Genomic DNA, 16,747 nt, shown 5'->3' with positions numbered 1-16,747 from the left:
CATGCTCATGAGTTATATTAGGGCTCTTTTAATTTTTATTATTCTCAATCTCTGTTGTTTCTTGTGAAGGAATCTCTATGGTTAAATTTGTGTAATGGAAGTACTCATATGATGAGTTTCTGCTGTGTCTCAGCTTTTAGCTTTGTGTGTAGGCAGTATAAAGTTTGAGGTTATGAGAAGCATGATTCTTCCTTTTTAGTTCCAGCTTTTGAATAGCTTGCGATTAGATTTTCTAGGGCTTGGCTAGAGTGACACAGTCATTTTCTCTGCTTGTGTACCAGGGAGGCTGTGGATCTACCTGGTTTCACTCTTCAGATCACTGAATTTGCTAAGCATCTTGGAATGTATTCTGTGCACACAGTTCTGTATTTATGGGTACAAAGTGTAATACTGAAAAAATAAATCCTGGATTTTGTGAAAATTACTAGAGAGTAAAATGAAAAACTATCCCACTGTTTTTGTAAGAAGAGTTAAACCTGTATTTTTCACTCTTCAAAAGTAAGAGTGGAGATTGTATAATGAAATTAAATGCTAAACTTTATGATTTAGTATACATTTAGAAGAAGACTGTTGAATTTGTATGTGCTATATTATCTCATGATTAAGATGTTAATTTTGATATGGAAGGAAGATATTGTGGTATATGACAAAGATAAAGGTTGTTAAATTAAAGCAAGTGGGAAATGGTTTGATGGCACAGAAGCACTCATTCCAGAATGAGTTCAAGATGTGTGCTTTAAATTTATTTCAATTTATTTCAAGTTGATCAACTAAGTATTCTTGAAAATAGATAATATAAGGTTGTTGAAAATGACAAGATTTTTTTCTTATTTAATGTTTCTAAAAGGTTATACTTTATTTTACAGTATATAAGGTGATATTTCTCAATCAGTTTTATAGTATTATTATAAATTGGTTGAATTCGAAGTCTAATTTTAAACTTATTGTTGCAAATGCAGAATATGCTTATTCTATTCCAGTGAACATTGTTCTTCATTGTATTTAATTAAGCTTTGTTTTAAATTGATTTCTCTTGTTCAAAACAAAATGAAAAATGCAAAACATGTTTTTCCTTCTTAAAGCAATTTACTGATCAAAAATTTTTCAGTGCCCATTTTTTAAATACTCTAATATAGAAAGCAGTTATGGAACAATTTACTGTAAATGTGAAAGATGTTTTCCCTTTTCAAGATGCTACACTTGATTGCTTTTTAGTGTTTTTTTTCTTTTTTTGCTTTTACCTATTACCATCATTAATTAAAATACCAAACATTTTATATTCTGGAGATGTACTTAGTTTTCCTTCTTCCTTCCTTTGTATAGACCACCAAGATTAATGGGAGAAGGTTTTGTGGTGATGCAGTCAAATGATGTTGACATCTACTATTACATGGATGAGCCAGGTATTATTTTTTAAAATATGTTTTATAGCTACAATTCTGTTTCTTCTATGAAATAGACAAAATATTATTTAATATTATTATTATTTAATATAATCAATATAATTTATAATTAATTATTAAGTATATTTTAAATTATTATTTAAATAATATTGTTTAAGTATCTTTACTTAGGATATAAATAAGCATCAATAATGGTAAATGTGCATGTGAGAATGCCTACCTAAAGAATATCTGTGTCATTCATCTAAAGTTGAATATTAATACTTCAGTATTTGATATGAAAAAAGAACAATATAGTAATCTTTCCTTCAGATTCCATTTTTGCAAGTGCACTTCAGAAATTGTGAATACAAACGACCATGAGTGAAAGCCATTAGAGAATGTGGTGGTAGTTAAAGTAGTTCATGCTGACTTAGGGGGAAAAAGTCACACTGAGTTAGATTTGAGGCTTAAAGTTTAAGGATTGAAGTCTAGCTAGTTATAGTGCTTCACAGGTGGTCTCAGTTTTATAAAGTAGCTAAATATTTGATTTTTAGTCATTTTTTCCTAATTTTCATTTTCATACTTTTCAGGAGGTTTATGAGGTCAGAGTATTTTCAGAAATAGGATGTTATTTGCCATTTTTTTTGTCATGTTGAACTGATGATGCAAAAGTTATGGTGGACAAAACTACTGGTGCTTTAGCATGAATCAAAGGCAGTGATTTCCAAACTATAGCAGTAATCTCTTGTCTTTTTCACTGCCACACATTCGCAATAACAACAGATGCCAGTATACTTTACTGTGTCTTTGATTAAGCAGTAAAAATTACTTTTATCAAATCTTGACCCTTGAGTAAACTTTTAAATATTCACTTATTAAAGTAAGTACACATAATGTACTTCTGCCGCATATCAGAGTACACTGATGTTTTGAGGAAAATCACCGTGTGAGTTCCAAGCTGAATTGTTTGCACTTTTCAAGGAACACCGGTTTTGCTTGAAAGAGCAACTAGAGACAAACTATGGTTTTGTGCTTTCATGTGAAAATTAGAATTTTGAAAAATTTGAGTCTGCCACTGTGAGCTTGATGACTTCTGATGAGACTACCAGTGATATTAACAATATGAGTTTTTAAATATTTAATAATGAAATTTGTCTGTTTGGGAAAAGTATGCATGTTTCAATGAACCCATATTTTCCAAATGATCAATTCATGATGTCTGTAAAAGATTTATTCAAAGTGCAAAGGCAATCAATAAATTTTAATGTATCAGAATGTGAAAGTTCAGGGATATAATTTCAGATTCCACATTGCAAGTATTCTCTAAGAAATTACCACTTGTGGAAATTTGGTGTAGTGTCAAAGAATATCCAATATTATCTGAAAAAGCAGTTGAAATAGTTCTCCCTTTTCTATTTGTATGAGGCTAGATTTTCTTCAGATTCTTGAGTAACAAGATTAAATGCAGAAACAACTATGAGAATTCACTTGTTTTCTATTACGCTGAATATTTAAGAGATTTGCCAAGATAAAAACAATGCCAATGTTTCTTATTAATTTGTTTTAGAAAGTAATAATTATTTAATATTTTAAGTAAAAATTAAAGTTTTATATTTTCATTAAAATGTAGTTTTTTTGCATCATATTTTCAGTAAATCTTAGACATTTGGTTTTGTCAACATGTAATGAGTTTTATTTAAAAATAAATTTTAAAATATTGCTCAATTCAAATTTTAAATTCAGTAAAATTTTATAGATATAATACAAAAAAATTTCCCACTTTGGTGTCCTCAATAATTTTTTAGTGTGTAAAGGATTCCTTAGATCAAAAAATTTTTACAACTGTTGATCTAGGGAAGCCTTTTAATGGTTATTTTAAGTAGCTACCTTCATATTGTATATTCTGCAATATAGGACTTGTTCCAGAAGAAACAGAAGAAAATATTGAAGGAGAAATGAGCACTGAAGATTGCAAATTACAAGACTTGCCTCCATGTTGGGGATTGGATATAGTTTGTGGTAAAGGAACAGATTTCAACTATGGGCCATGGGCTGATAGGCAGAGGTACTTGATTAAATTATATTTCTACTAAGTCAAATGTATTGGGAAAATGCTATAATTTTTATTAAAAACTAGCTCAGTGTTTTTATAAGCTATTTTATTATGACAGGGTAAGATATCACTGAACATTTTAATCCAAATAATTTGTAGAACAATTGATATAGTCAAGTTTGCTCTAAAGGAGGAGCTAATTCATTAGAAAAGTGGTGAATGAGCAGTGTATTGGTTCATTGGCTTTTTCTTTTGTATTTAATCAGTGAATATGCCAGGGATTGTTGGGATTATGGAGATTCAGAGCTAAAAGTTGAGTTTAGGGAAAAAGAAACAAAAGAGTTTTATTAAGATGAAGAGCTTAGAAAAGCACTGTGTTAGTTGACTAAGGCTGCCATAACAAAGTACCAGCGACTTTGTGGCTTAAACAGCAGAAATTTCTCATAGTTCTGATGGTTAGAATTCTAAGACCAAGGTGTTGGCAGGATTGGTTCCTTCTGAGGGCCATGAGGGAAGGATGTGTTCAAGGCCTGTCTCCTTGGGCTGTAGATGGTCATTCTGTATATTCACATGATCTTCCCTCTTAATATGTTTTATAGGTCTCTGTGTCCAGATTTCCTCTTCTTAGAAGAACGCCAGACATACTGGGCTAGGGTCCACCCTATTGATCTCTTTTTAACTTAATTCTCTAAAGACTGTCTAACTATAGCTAATTCTGAGGTACTGAAGATTTAGTTCAGTTCAGTCACTCAGTCGTGTCCGACTCTCTGCGACCCCATGAACCACAGCATGCCAGGCCTCCCTGTCCATCACCAACTCCCGGAGTTTACTCAAATTTATGTCCATCAAGTTGGTGATGCCATTCAGCCATCTCATCCTCTGTCATCCCCTTCTCCTCCTGCCCCCAATCCCTCCCAGCATCAGAAATCTTTTCCAATGAGTCAACTCTTCGCATCAGGTGGCCAAAGTATTGGAGTTTCAGCTTCAGCATCAGTCTTCCAAAGAACACCTGGGACTGATCTCCTTTAGGATGGACTGGTTGGATATCCTTGCAGTCCAAGGGACTCTCAAGAGTCTTCTCCAACACCACAGTTCAAAAGCATCAGTTTTTCGGCACTCAGCCTTCTTCACAGTCCAACTCTCACATCCATACATGACCACTGGAAAAACCATAGCCTTGACTAGACAGACCTTTGTTGGCAAAGTAATGTCTCTGCTTTTTAATATGCTATCTAGGTTGGTCATAACTTTCCTTCCAAGGAGTAAGCATCTTTTAATTTCATGGCTGCAGTCACCATCTGCAGTGATTTTGGAGCCCCAAAAAATAAAGTCTGACACTGTGTCCCCATCTATTTCCCATGAAGTGAAGGGACCAGATGCCATGATCTTAGTTTTCTGAATGTTGAGATTATGCTAACTTTTTCACTCTCCTCTTTCACTTTCATCAAGAGGCTTTTTAGTTCCTCTTCACTTTCTGCCATAAGGGTGGTGTCATCTGCATATCTGAGGTTATTGATATTTCTCCCGGCAATCTTGATTCCAGCTTGTGCTTCTTCCAGCCCAGCGTTTCTCATGATGTACTCTGCATATAAGTTAAATAGGCAGGGTGACAATATATAGCCTTGACGTACTCCTTTTCCTATTTGGAACCAGTCTGTTGTCCCATGTCCAGTTCTAACTGTTGCTTCCTGACCTGCATATAGGTTTCTCAAGAGGTGTGTCAGGTGGTCTGGTATTCCCATCTCTTTCAGAATTTTCCACACTTTATTGTGATCCACACAGTCAAAGGCTTTGGCATAGTCAATAAAGCACAAATAGATGTTTTACTGGAGATTTCTTGCTTTTTCGATGATCCAACGGATGTTGGCAATTTGATCTCTGGTTCCTCTGAAGATGGGACATATGAATTTTAAGGGGACGCAGTTTAGCTCATAACAGGTTCATAACTCATATGGAAGAGGAGAGAATTGGAAAATGCTTTTTGGTTGTGGTAATATGTGAGTTGAGTTTTGAAAAATAAGTAAGAATTAGCCAGTAAAAGAAGGAAGGAAGGAATAATCAAAGCAAGGGAGGAGTCCTTCAAATGCCTAATGAAGTGTAGAATTGTCTTAATAAACTCTATAGGTTGTTAAGAGATTTGTAGGTAGTTAAGAAATTCGTAGATTTTATACTGGAGGTAATGGGTAGTCCCTGAAAGGTAAAAAGGGTTTTTTTATTTCTTAGTTATTCTATTGATTTTGAAGGAATTTTCTTATCTTTAATATATTATGAACATCTATATTTACTGAAGAATTTTAAACATAGGAGGTGTCATTTACCACTATTTAAGAGAGAACATCTAAATTTTTATGTAAATATACATTGGTTAAAGCTAGTTTAGTTTTTCTTAAACTAGCTTGAATGGAAAATACAAGCTTTAAAAAAGCAAACAAAAAAAGAAAATACAAGCTAAACAGTTGCAGAGGCAGATATGAGAGTGCTGATACTGACTTGATATACTGACTCCTTATTATTTTAAAAAGTGATTTCTGCCCAGCATTATTAGAATTACATACTTTGTCAAGTACTACATTCTTTTAACCTTGGTATCTCTAGTATATAGGCATACCTGTTCCATTAAGTAGCTATTTAAATAACAGTTGAATGGTAAATGTGTAATTAAGTATATTAGTTGAAAACTTGCAATATACTAATATAATACTTAAGTTCTGGGTTAGATCTGTAGAGTTGAAGTAAACAGCTTAAAATTTCAGGTTAGGAAACATATTTTTCAAATTATTGGATTTAAATTTTCCTTTGATGATAAAATTTTTCATACACTAAACCATGCTGCTTTTTCTGTGGAATAATTGAAAGTGAGGAGCTCTGCATTCCATTCAGTAACAGTTATATTTGAAAGGAAAAAATTAAAGCAATGCTTTAACACAGACACATAAAATATTTTTGCACTTTAGCATTTGAATAAAGTACAATTCTTCTTAAGTTGTATTTAATTTTAATGCTTTAAGAAAAAGTATTAGGCTATATTTACATGAAAATCCAAGCCAAAATTCCTTTAGTATATAGTCATAGAGAAATGATACTGAAGATCATGTAAAAAAAACAGTTGTCTTTACCAACTCCATTCAGTTAGTCCTGCCACTGCTAGGAGAGAACAGCAATATATTTCTTAACCCGAACTTAACAAAAGCATTCAGATTTATTAAAAAGAAAGAAGAAAAATTTATCATTTGAGTTTAGTTTCCTTTTGTGAGTAGCAATAGTACTTATCTCCTCCCTTACATACTCAAATTGTGCATTTCCTTTTCTGTAGCCATTTCCTTTACTCCTTCCCCATATTGAGTTTCTAAACAAATATGAACTGTTATCAGAAATGTTAATTAGGTCAGTTTTTTTAAACATTTATCTGTTAGTGTAAAAAAGGTAGGAGATCTCACCTGTTTTATTATTGGATAGTTTACTCAGCATGGTGAGTTGTTGTTTTTTTTTTTAATATTTAATTATTTGGCTGCATTGGGTCTTAATTGTGGGTAATGGGCTCAGTTCCTCTGGAGCACGTGGGGTCTTTGATCCCCAACCAGGGATCGAACCTGTGTCCCCTGCATTACAAGGTGGATTCTTAACCATTGGACCACTAGAGAAGTTTTTAACCTCTGATTTGTCATGACCTTATTTAGCTTATAGATTTTTTATGTCTACCACCTTTACATGATTTTCTCAATCTTTAAGATATTCAGCTTTTCTTTTTAAGTGTTTTCATGACAGTTGAAATCCAAACTTTATAAATTTGTACTTACTCCTTAATGATAAACTATAATAATGCTAATATTCCTGACATTTTCTGGCCTTTTATTGCTTTCACTTAAGTGCTTTCAGGGCTTTCCAGGTGGTGCTAGTGGTAAAGAATCAGCCTGCCAGTGCAGGAGACACTAGAGACACGGGTTTGGTCTCTGGGTTGGGAATATCCCCTGGAGGAGGACATAGCAACCCACTCTAGTATTCTTGCCTGGAGAATTCCATGAAAGAAGAGCCTTGCAGGTTTCAGTCCATGGGGTTGCAGAGATTCAGACATGACTGAAGCAACTTAGCACTTAAGTGCTTTCATTTATAGTTTCACAACTCAGTGAGAAACACAAGGACAAGTGTGGTGAACTGGTTATACCTGTGAAAGAATGGAGATGCAGAGAGGTTCAGTGATTTGGGCAAGATAATGAAGCTGTACCATCTGGAGCCAAGATTCAAAACAACCCTTCAAGTCTACTGCTCTTTTCATTGTATCCTGCTGCCCATTTTTTAGTCCCTGATCATCTAATGATCAGATGGAATCTTTGTCTTTAATATCTTAGTTATATATATTTGTGTGTCTTCACCAAAACATTTATAAATTTAATTTTCTTTTCATGTTGTTAATGATAGCAGTTTAAAGTCTAAAATCAGTCAGTTTGCAAATTTGGTTCTGTTCATCTAATTTTTCTCTGTTCATTCCAAGCAGCATTTCCAGTTACTCATGACTCCTTCCTCATCTTTTCCTTTTAAAAGTCACAAACTGATGCTTTTTCTGAATGTATGAGTAACATGCTAATTTTTTAATTACATAGAAAAGTCTGAATTGAAAATTTCTTGGTTTCTTTCATCTTTTGTCAGATAAGGGGAGGCAAATACATTCAAGCTCTGACTTCCAAATACTTGCATCTTTTTACACACCTGTTACTCTTTAGACTCTTATTGTTATAATATTGATTAAAAATGATTATAAAAATAATAGAATAACATTTCTTTCCATGTGCCATGTACTACCAAGTGTTTGATGTGTGTTGTCATTTAATTCTTGGATATATTCTCTGAGACTGGTTATGATAAACCTCATTTACAAGTGAGGAAGCAGGCAAGTATTCTCAGAAAGGTTAAGTAATTATCCAGAAAGGAAAAATGATTCTAATTAAACCATTCCCCTTCAACTCTTTCTTTGCCATTTGGACATTTGATATACTTGTAGAAAGTCTTTATTTTCTCACAGTATTGGGTGAATAGTGTAAACTTGGTCTTACCCACGTCTTATTTTATAGCAGTATATTAAATGCTCAAAGCTCATTGATCTCTGAAAATAGAAAACATTGGAGAAAATAGTCTTTCATTTTACTGAAAGGAAACTATAGTAGGTGTTATTTTGTCACTTATTTTTTTGAAATAAGTGTTTTTAAATAAATTTTTTTTGAAATTTATGTCTAATTGTTAAATGAGATAGCAATGATAATATCAGTATAAAGTTATAATACTGATTTTAGTCTTTTTTATGAGAAGCAATTTTATTTGAATAACTTGTCATTATTCTTTCTTCCTCCTTATTTAGAGATTGTCTGTGGAAGTTCTTCTTCCCTCCTGATTATCAAGTTCTGAAAGTTTCTGAAATTGCACAGCCTGGGAGACCAAGACAGATCCTTGCTTTTGAACTACGAATGAATATTATTGCAGATGCTACAATTGACTTGTTGTTTACCAAAAATAGGGTAATTATTGAAATAGTAGAAAGTAGTGTTTAAAATTTGACCATTATCTTCTAGAGTGTTTTTCTGGTAATTAGTTCCATGCGTGTGTGCTAAGTTGCTTCCAGTTGTGGTTGACTCTTTGGGACCCTATGGACTTCAGCCTGCCAGGCTCCTCTGTCCATGGCATTTTCCAAGCAGGAATATTGGAGTGGGTTGCCCTCCGCCAGGGTATCTTCCCTACCCAGGGATTGAACTCACATCTCTTATGTCTTCTGCATTAGTAGGCAAGTCCTTACCACTAGTGCCACATGGGAAACCCAACTAGTCCTATACTTAGATTCATTTTTCTGAGCTTCGCCTGACCCCTATCCCCAGTATGTATGTTACATCATTTAGTGCCAAATAAGTGGAAAGAATTAATAATAATAGACTTTGATACTGTAGTCTCATTATTCTTCTCCTTTGAATCTAGCCAAATTGTTTTAGTGTATTTTTGGTATAAATTTGAACTTTTGCTCTTAGGAACTTTTAATACCTATTTAATATTGTTGTAGCTCAGTGTCTGACTCTTTGCAGTCCCATGGACTGTAGCCTGCTAGGCTCCTCTGTCCGTGGGATATTCCAGGCAAGAATACTGGAGTGGGTTGCCATTTTTTTCTTCAGGGGATCTTCCTGACTCAAAGCTTGAACTTTGGCAGGCAGAGTCTCTACCACTGAACCACCTGGGAAGCCCTGTTTAATATTGTGTATGTGTGCCATGCTCAGTTGTGTTTGACTTTTTGTGACCCTTTGTACAATAGCCTCCCAGGCTCTTCTGTCCATGGGATTTTTCAGGCAAGAATACTGGAGTGAGTTTCCATTTCCTCCTCCAAGTGATCTTCCTGACCCTACAATTGAATCCATGTCTCCTGTATTGCAGGCAGATTTCTTTTCCTCTGAACCATTGGATTGATGATTGAATTTTGTCTGCATTAATAACTGAAAAGTAAAGATGGAAGAATAATTATAATGTCTCATATGAATTTTTCCTTTTGGTAGGAAACAAATGCTGTACATGTAAATGTCGGAGCTGGTTCATATTTAGAAATTAATATTCCAATGACGGTTGAGGAAAATGGTAAGCTACAAATGAGTGTTTTCCTTTTTAAGTGATTATGGGCATAATTAATATACAAATAATTATTAATCCACTTAGACTAAAATTAATTGAGTTTTTGCTTTCAGTTTTCTGTTATATTTTAATGTGCCCTTAGTAAATGCTATATAATTATTTATGCACCTAGAGAGAAGAGAAAAACTTTTATTCAAGCTATGTCTTATTTGTGCTGTCATTGTGCTTTATACTTTTCTTTTGTAAGATTGTGCATAATTTGCTTAGCATATGTCTTTCCTGTTGGTCTATTGCTCTGTAAAAGCAGGTGCTGTGTATTTCTTTTTACCAGTGTATACCTGGTACCAGACCCAAGACCTGGCACGTGAAACATGGTCCACGGGCAGAAATTGATTCAGGAGCTAATAAGCTTTGTTTTAGGTTATATCTTTAGTAGATTTTTGTCAGAGAGTAAGCTTGTTCTTTGAATAGCATAACTTTAAGAAAGCAGAATATTTCATGTTTAAAATATTAAATCATGCCCTGATAGTTGTAGTTTCATCTGAGGTAAGATAATCTAAGTTCATTATGCATTTGAAGTTTGGGCCCTGATACAGAGTAATCAGTAACATTAAACATTAAATACTTTTTGTTAAATTTATCAAAATGTCAAATAGTCTTCCTAATTTTTATTTGCTTTTCCTATTCTCTTATTTGTAATTGTTCTGTAAAGCAGAACAATTGAAATTCTGCTTTATTCACTGTTGAGTATGGAGAGTAGCAACTTACCCTTATTTTTAAATTACTATCTAGCAATGTTTCTATCGCTGAGTATAATTAGAGTAATTTTTATATAATTGGCTCTCTTTTCTTGTTTCTGTCACTCATTTTGTTTCTACAATAAGAAGAAAGCAGGCAAAGGGGTTGACTAGATTTATTAGTTTCTATTTGAAAGATAGCAGTTGAGTCTGCCTGCTTAGATAATTAATCAAAAAAATGACTGAAAATGAGATAATTTCTTTCCCCTTTAACTTTAGAGCTATTACAATGAAGAACTAAACCTTATCTTAGTTACTTTTAAAAGAATAATCATACTCAGTCTTAAAGCAGATATTGAGATTCTCTAGGATTCAGAGTAGTCAGTTGGAAAGAAGCATCTTTTAGGATAGCCTTAATTACTGACATATAGGTAATTCTGTAGGGGAAAAGACAATTGAGTATTGCATAAAATTGAGAATAGTTCAGTTAAGGGAGTGCTTTTGCCTTTTTTAAACTGATGATGCAAATAGGATAATATCTGTACATATTTTTTAGGGGTACAGTTATTGGTGCACAGGGGTAAAGGGGCCATCTGAGGACTGAAGCATCAACATCTTGACCTATCATGAATTCATGGGAAGTGCCACAGAACAGTGACTGTGGAACCACATGAGCTAAAGGTCTAAGGAAAACCCAGTCAGGTTCTTGGTAAAGTTGTTGTTTAGTTGCTTACTCATGTCCAGCTCTCTTGTGACCCCATGGACTGTAGCCTGCCAGGTTCCTCTGTCCATGGAATTTCCCAGGCAAGAATACTGGTGTGAGTTGCCATTTCCTTCTCCAGAGGATCTTTCTGACCCAGGGATCGAACCCACATCTCCTGCATTGACAGGAGGATTCTTTACCACTGAGTCCCAGGAAGCCTGGTAAAGGTTAGATGGCTTTTAAGATGAGTATCTTCAGAGGGAAAAATAGGCTGAAGTCTTAGATAATAACAAAATATAACTCAAAAACATTTACAACTTCCCCGAGAGATTCAGGTGTTTGGGGGAAAAATTGCCCAGAGCAGGATGCATGTTGAATTGACCATATAATAATGATCATAGTGTTAGTGTTCATAGGAGGACAGTCCATCAAGAAAAGAAGTGAAATCCTCTGAACTTTTCTGCATTTATTCAGAACAGGGCTGTGTTGTTTGATAACTGTCATTATGTAAGGAATAGCTGTTCTTCAGAAACTGTCACTATATAATGAGTAGTTGAAAATGATGAATATATGTACCCTTGAGTTAATGGGGAAAAATAAGACATGGGAGCAGTCTTAAATACTTGCTTATTAATCATTTAGAAAATAGACTTTTAGTTTTGCATTAGAAAGCAAAATCAGGATAGATATTATATGAAAATGGAACTTTTTTCCATCAGAGCTGTCCAAAATGAGAAAGGTTATGGATTAGATAGCATAATCCACATTATTGGAGGTGTATTTAAATAGTAACTAATCACCAATTTTCAGGAATTCCTTCTTTGGGTGGTGGGGGAATTTGTTTCCAGTTTCTGAAAATTTTAGTTATCTATTTTTTTAGGTTCTTATTTTTTATGTTTTCACCTATTTTAGGTTATACCCCTGCAATTAAAGGACAACTCTTACATGTTGATGCCACTACCAGCATGCAATACCGGACTCTTTTAGAAGCGGAAATGTTGGCAGTAAGTCTAACGTATATGATGCTATGCGTGTACCCATAAAATACAAATTTGGGGTTTTTTTTAATATAAAATTTTAATGGTCAAATCATCAAATAATCTGTCTTCTTATTCCAGAACCACCAGGTGCTCTTGCCCATATTTTTGGGAAGAAGAGTAGATTCTCAATGCTTTGGATTCTCTTTGGCCTCTCCCTATTGCTCTTCTTTTAGGGGAAATGACTATAAGGCAGCAATACATGGGTTTTTGGCCTTTAAAAATTTGAGAAGTTGTTAGAAAATTTTTTGAAAACTTCATTGTATGGCTAGACTCTCTCCTGTGCTGTAAATAATTAGATAAATTTTTACTGTATGTTTCCTGGCCCCGTCAGATTCTTTCTCAACCTTAATAATTCACTGTCCTTTTTACTTGATGAATAATGTACAAGGAAGAAAATCTTGTTGATACCCTAAATTGCACCATATTAGAAACAGAATTAATGTGGAAACACTTATGATTAAAAATTGCAGGCTGGGAACTCATTAATCAAGCTGATTGTTATTTTTTCTCAGGGATAACAATAATAACCAAATTTACTGTGTGGAATAGCTAATATTCAGAGAGGATTGCTTTATATTAGATGGTATCATTAGGTCCTTAATTGCTTATCTAAACAAGCATATTTACACGATATATGTAAATTAAGAGGAAAATTTTATAGTTATCCAAGAATATATTGAATACTATAAATATGTGTTAAACTGACATATTTAGCATTTTAATGAATTCCTGAGCTATTGCTGATAAATGGTACTGTGCAATAATGCTATTCCTGGTCAGGCAGCTCTTGCCTTTGGAGAATTGCCAAGCCTTGGCAGGTGAAATATATCACAAAGCACCAGGTCAGATTTATAACTACTGTGCTGTCAAATGAGAAGCCAGGAGGCACTGGTGGCCAAACTCCTATGTGACGGGATGCGTTGCACATTACCCTCCTTGACCCTGAGCCTCTCACTCAACAGATTAAGTTTAAAGAAGAATTAATGAGGTTACTCTTTGTTTAGCTACAGTATCAAAACTGTAGCCTGACTTGTTCTTAAACTTTTTTGGCCACATCATGGCTTAGTATTTCATGAGCTGGATGTAACCATGGGTACTGACCTTTAGCTACAGCAATTTGAAAATCTATAAAGGACCCTCTGTTCAACTCAGTAGGAAAATAAGTTTTAATTATCAGTTTGTGTGAGTTCATTTCTAATGCTGTTCATGCAATGTCACGTTTTAACGTCTAACATTTTGCTTAACATTTGGTTTGCAGTTTCACATCAATGCCAGCTACCCCCGAATATGGAACATGCCACAGACATGGCAGTGTGAATTAGAGGTTTATAAAGCCACCTACCACTTCATCTTTGCACAGAAGAATTTCTTCACAGGTAATTTTCTAATAAATAAAAACACAGTGAGATTTATCAGAGTGAATTTGTTTATATTAAGTTTTGCTTTTAGATTCAACATAGGGACTTAATGACACAATTCATACTTTTTTATTTTTATACTTCTTTTGGGGCTGAGATTATTAGAGGAAAAATTTAAATATATATGTTCTGTGCTGTCTTTTAATGCATAGAAGGAAACTGTGAATCCAAAATTTGACCTTGGAAGGAAGTGCAAGAATTCATTTTTGTGTCACTCTAATGGGGGGTTAGATGGGGAAAATGAATTGGTTTTTTCCTGCTTATGAATTAGGCATCATAGTGGATTTACTATTTTGTTTTAATTATTGTAATCCACAGACAATGTATTCACATAGTCAAATATGTTTTTGTGGTCAAATCAAAGTAGGAGTAAGAGCCCCTACTTAACTCCTTTCTGTTGATGTGTATAATTGAATTGATACTATCGTTAGTTGGAAAAATTCTTTTATTACTTGCAGCATGTTATGATAGCTACTTATTACATTTTATAAGTATGGGAATGTGTAGTCTTAGTCTCTGAATAACATAAATGTTTAATCACTATAGTAATTTAAATTGTTACTTAAAAATAAGCATCTTTTTAACTTTTTTGTAAGAAGTTTAACCAAACAGAATCAGTCTGCTTTTCCAGGATCAGTGGCTACCCTAGAGTTTCTGATATTTGTTTGACTGATTGCTACATTTATCCATTTGTTTGTCCACCCACCAGTTGTTTATTTGTGGGTATAGCAGTGATTAAGATATGCATAGGTAGTTCTGTCGTGACATTATTTACTAGTAATATGATGTAGGCCAAATTGTCTAATTGTTTAAGCTTCAGTTCCTTATCTATGAAATAGAGACGAGTTACATGATTCTTCTCCAGGATTCAGGTTTCAAGGTCTCAGTAATAGAAACTTTGACAGAGTCCTGGAAGGTTAAACTTTTGTCAGTGAAGCTGGACAATGAATACTTAATTCAGGTTTATGAAAAAAAAAATAATACCTAAAACTTTGTGTGTATTAGTGTCTATTTCTCTTTTAAGCAGTTTCACATATTAAATCATTAAACCCCTATAACTCTCTGAGGAAAATTTTATTATCATTATTTTACAGAAGAGGGTAGTCAGTTACAGAGTGGTTAAGCAATTTGTCCAGGTTTAGGTTGACTAGGTCAAGTTAGGATTCCAACCCAATAGTCTGGCCCAAGAATCTGTTTTTATATAAATATCTTCTTTTCCTTCTCACTTAATATTTTGTCATTTCTAACTTGGCTAATCTTTTAAAGTAGATTCTAGTTTCTTTATTTTTAGATTTTTTAGATTATAAATTATTTAATTTATTTAAACTTAAAGAAAAAACCCAACATTTTCAAGCATGTTATACTTTACATTGTGTTTCCTCCAGATTTCATAATCTCAGACTTTAGTAATGCTAAGAATAGTTAGAAGTATAAATTTCTCAAGATTTAAAGTTTATTTTGTAGTAGTGCTTACATTTAGACTGAATATTTTATTAGTTAAACAAGTACTTATTTCTTAAATTATAATTGTGTGTTTCTTAAATCATTTTCTTTCTCTAACTCTAGTCTTTATGCTTCTACCTGTTGAAATTCGCTTTTTGAGTTATTTTTTTCTAAAATTGATTTGGAGAAATTTTTAAAATGTAGAAAGGTACAAAGCTTAAGTTCTCATTTCCCAGATTTAACAACTGTAATATTTAGATATATTACTTCTGGAATCTTTCTGCTGCTGTGTGCATGCTCAGTAGTGTCTTACTCTTTGCGACCCCATTGACTAGTAACCCACCAAGCAACTCTGTTGATGGGATTTTCCAGGCAAGAGCCCTGGAGTGGGTTGCCATTTCTTCCTCGAGGGGATCTTTCCAACCCAGGGATTGAACCTGCATCACCTGCATTGGCAGGAGGATTCTTTGCCACTGTACCACCTAGGAGACCCCCAGAAATCTTTCTAGAATCCTTTAAAAACTTTTTCATTCTTTAAAAAAGACACTGTCAGAGTAATATTAGTCTAATCTTGGAGAAAACATACTTGGTCATAGTGTTTGAATTGCTTTTCTCTTTTCTCAGTTTTACATTTCTTTATTGACAGATTTTTGCAGAAAATAAACTATCTATTTGTATGTCTCAAGAACCATTCTCACATTAGTTATTAGTGAGATAAAATTGTTCATAAGCGATTTCAGTGTGAGACAAAGATCACTTCATGATAAAAACAATGTAGAGCTGCTTCAGGAATGAAAGATACAAAACAAAGGCAGAAGTAAAGTCTTTACTGGCAATAGTGAAATTGACTTATGTTTACTCTAAGAGAAGAACAGGACATTATAACAGTCCCAGTACCACTTGATGGATATTTTATAGGGTGTAACTTTCCTGGTAGCTCAGCTGGTAAAGTATCCACCTGAAATGCAGGAGACCCCAGTTTGATTCCTGGGTTGGGAAGATCTTGCTGGAGAAGGGATAGGCTACCCACTCCAGTATTCTTGGGCTTCTCTGGTGACTCAGCTGGTAAAAAATCCACCTTCAGTGTGGGAGACCTGGGTTCAATCCCTGGGTTTGGAAGATCCCCGGAGAAGAGAATGGCTGTCTACTCCAGTATTCTGGCCTGGAAAATTCCATGAACTATATACAGTCTGAGGGGTCGCAAAGAGTCGGACACGACTGAGTGACTTTTGCTGGCCTAATACTTAATTATAAAGTAAGTTGTAAATGAGTTTTTTCCCCAGACTAACATTTAGATTACCAACTTCACAAATTTTTTTTTTTTCAATTCCCAATATTTGTTGAGACATGTTTTATAGTTTGGTCCATTAC

The 16,747-nt window shown here is 33.9% G+C and overlaps 1 protein-coding gene across 9 annotated transcripts in view; it reads left to right on the top strand.

The window, feature by feature from the left end:
• KIAA1109 (KIAA1109 ortholog) overlaps positions 1-16,747 on the top strand; it is a 196,994-nt gene that overhangs the window by 35,755 nt on the left and 144,492 nt on the right. For all 9 annotated transcript variants that reach the window (XM_043487162.1, XM_043487171.1, XM_043487179.1 and 6 more), the window contains 6 exons: positions 1,324-1,403; positions 3,300-3,450; positions 8,789-8,945; positions 9,963-10,041; positions 12,388-12,479; positions 13,774-13,891. In XM_043487162.1, coding sequence (XP_043343097.1) covers positions 1,324-1,403; positions 3,300-3,450; positions 8,789-8,945; positions 9,963-10,041; positions 12,388-12,479; positions 13,774-13,891 — 677 coding nt within the window. The remainder of the gene's footprint in view (positions 1-1,323; positions 1,404-3,299; positions 3,451-8,788; positions 8,946-9,962; positions 10,042-12,387; positions 12,480-13,773; positions 13,892-16,747) is intronic.

The sequence above is a fragment of the Cervus canadensis genome, chromosome 1 (genome assembly GCF_019320065.1).
Source record: "Cervus canadensis isolate Bull #8, Minnesota chromosome 1, ASM1932006v1, whole genome shotgun sequence".
NCBI classification, from domain to species: domain Eukaryota; kingdom Metazoa; phylum Chordata; class Mammalia; order Artiodactyla; family Cervidae; genus Cervus; species Cervus canadensis.
Note: the sequence above shows the minus strand (reverse complement) of the source record. Positions and strands in the feature narration are given on the sequence as shown.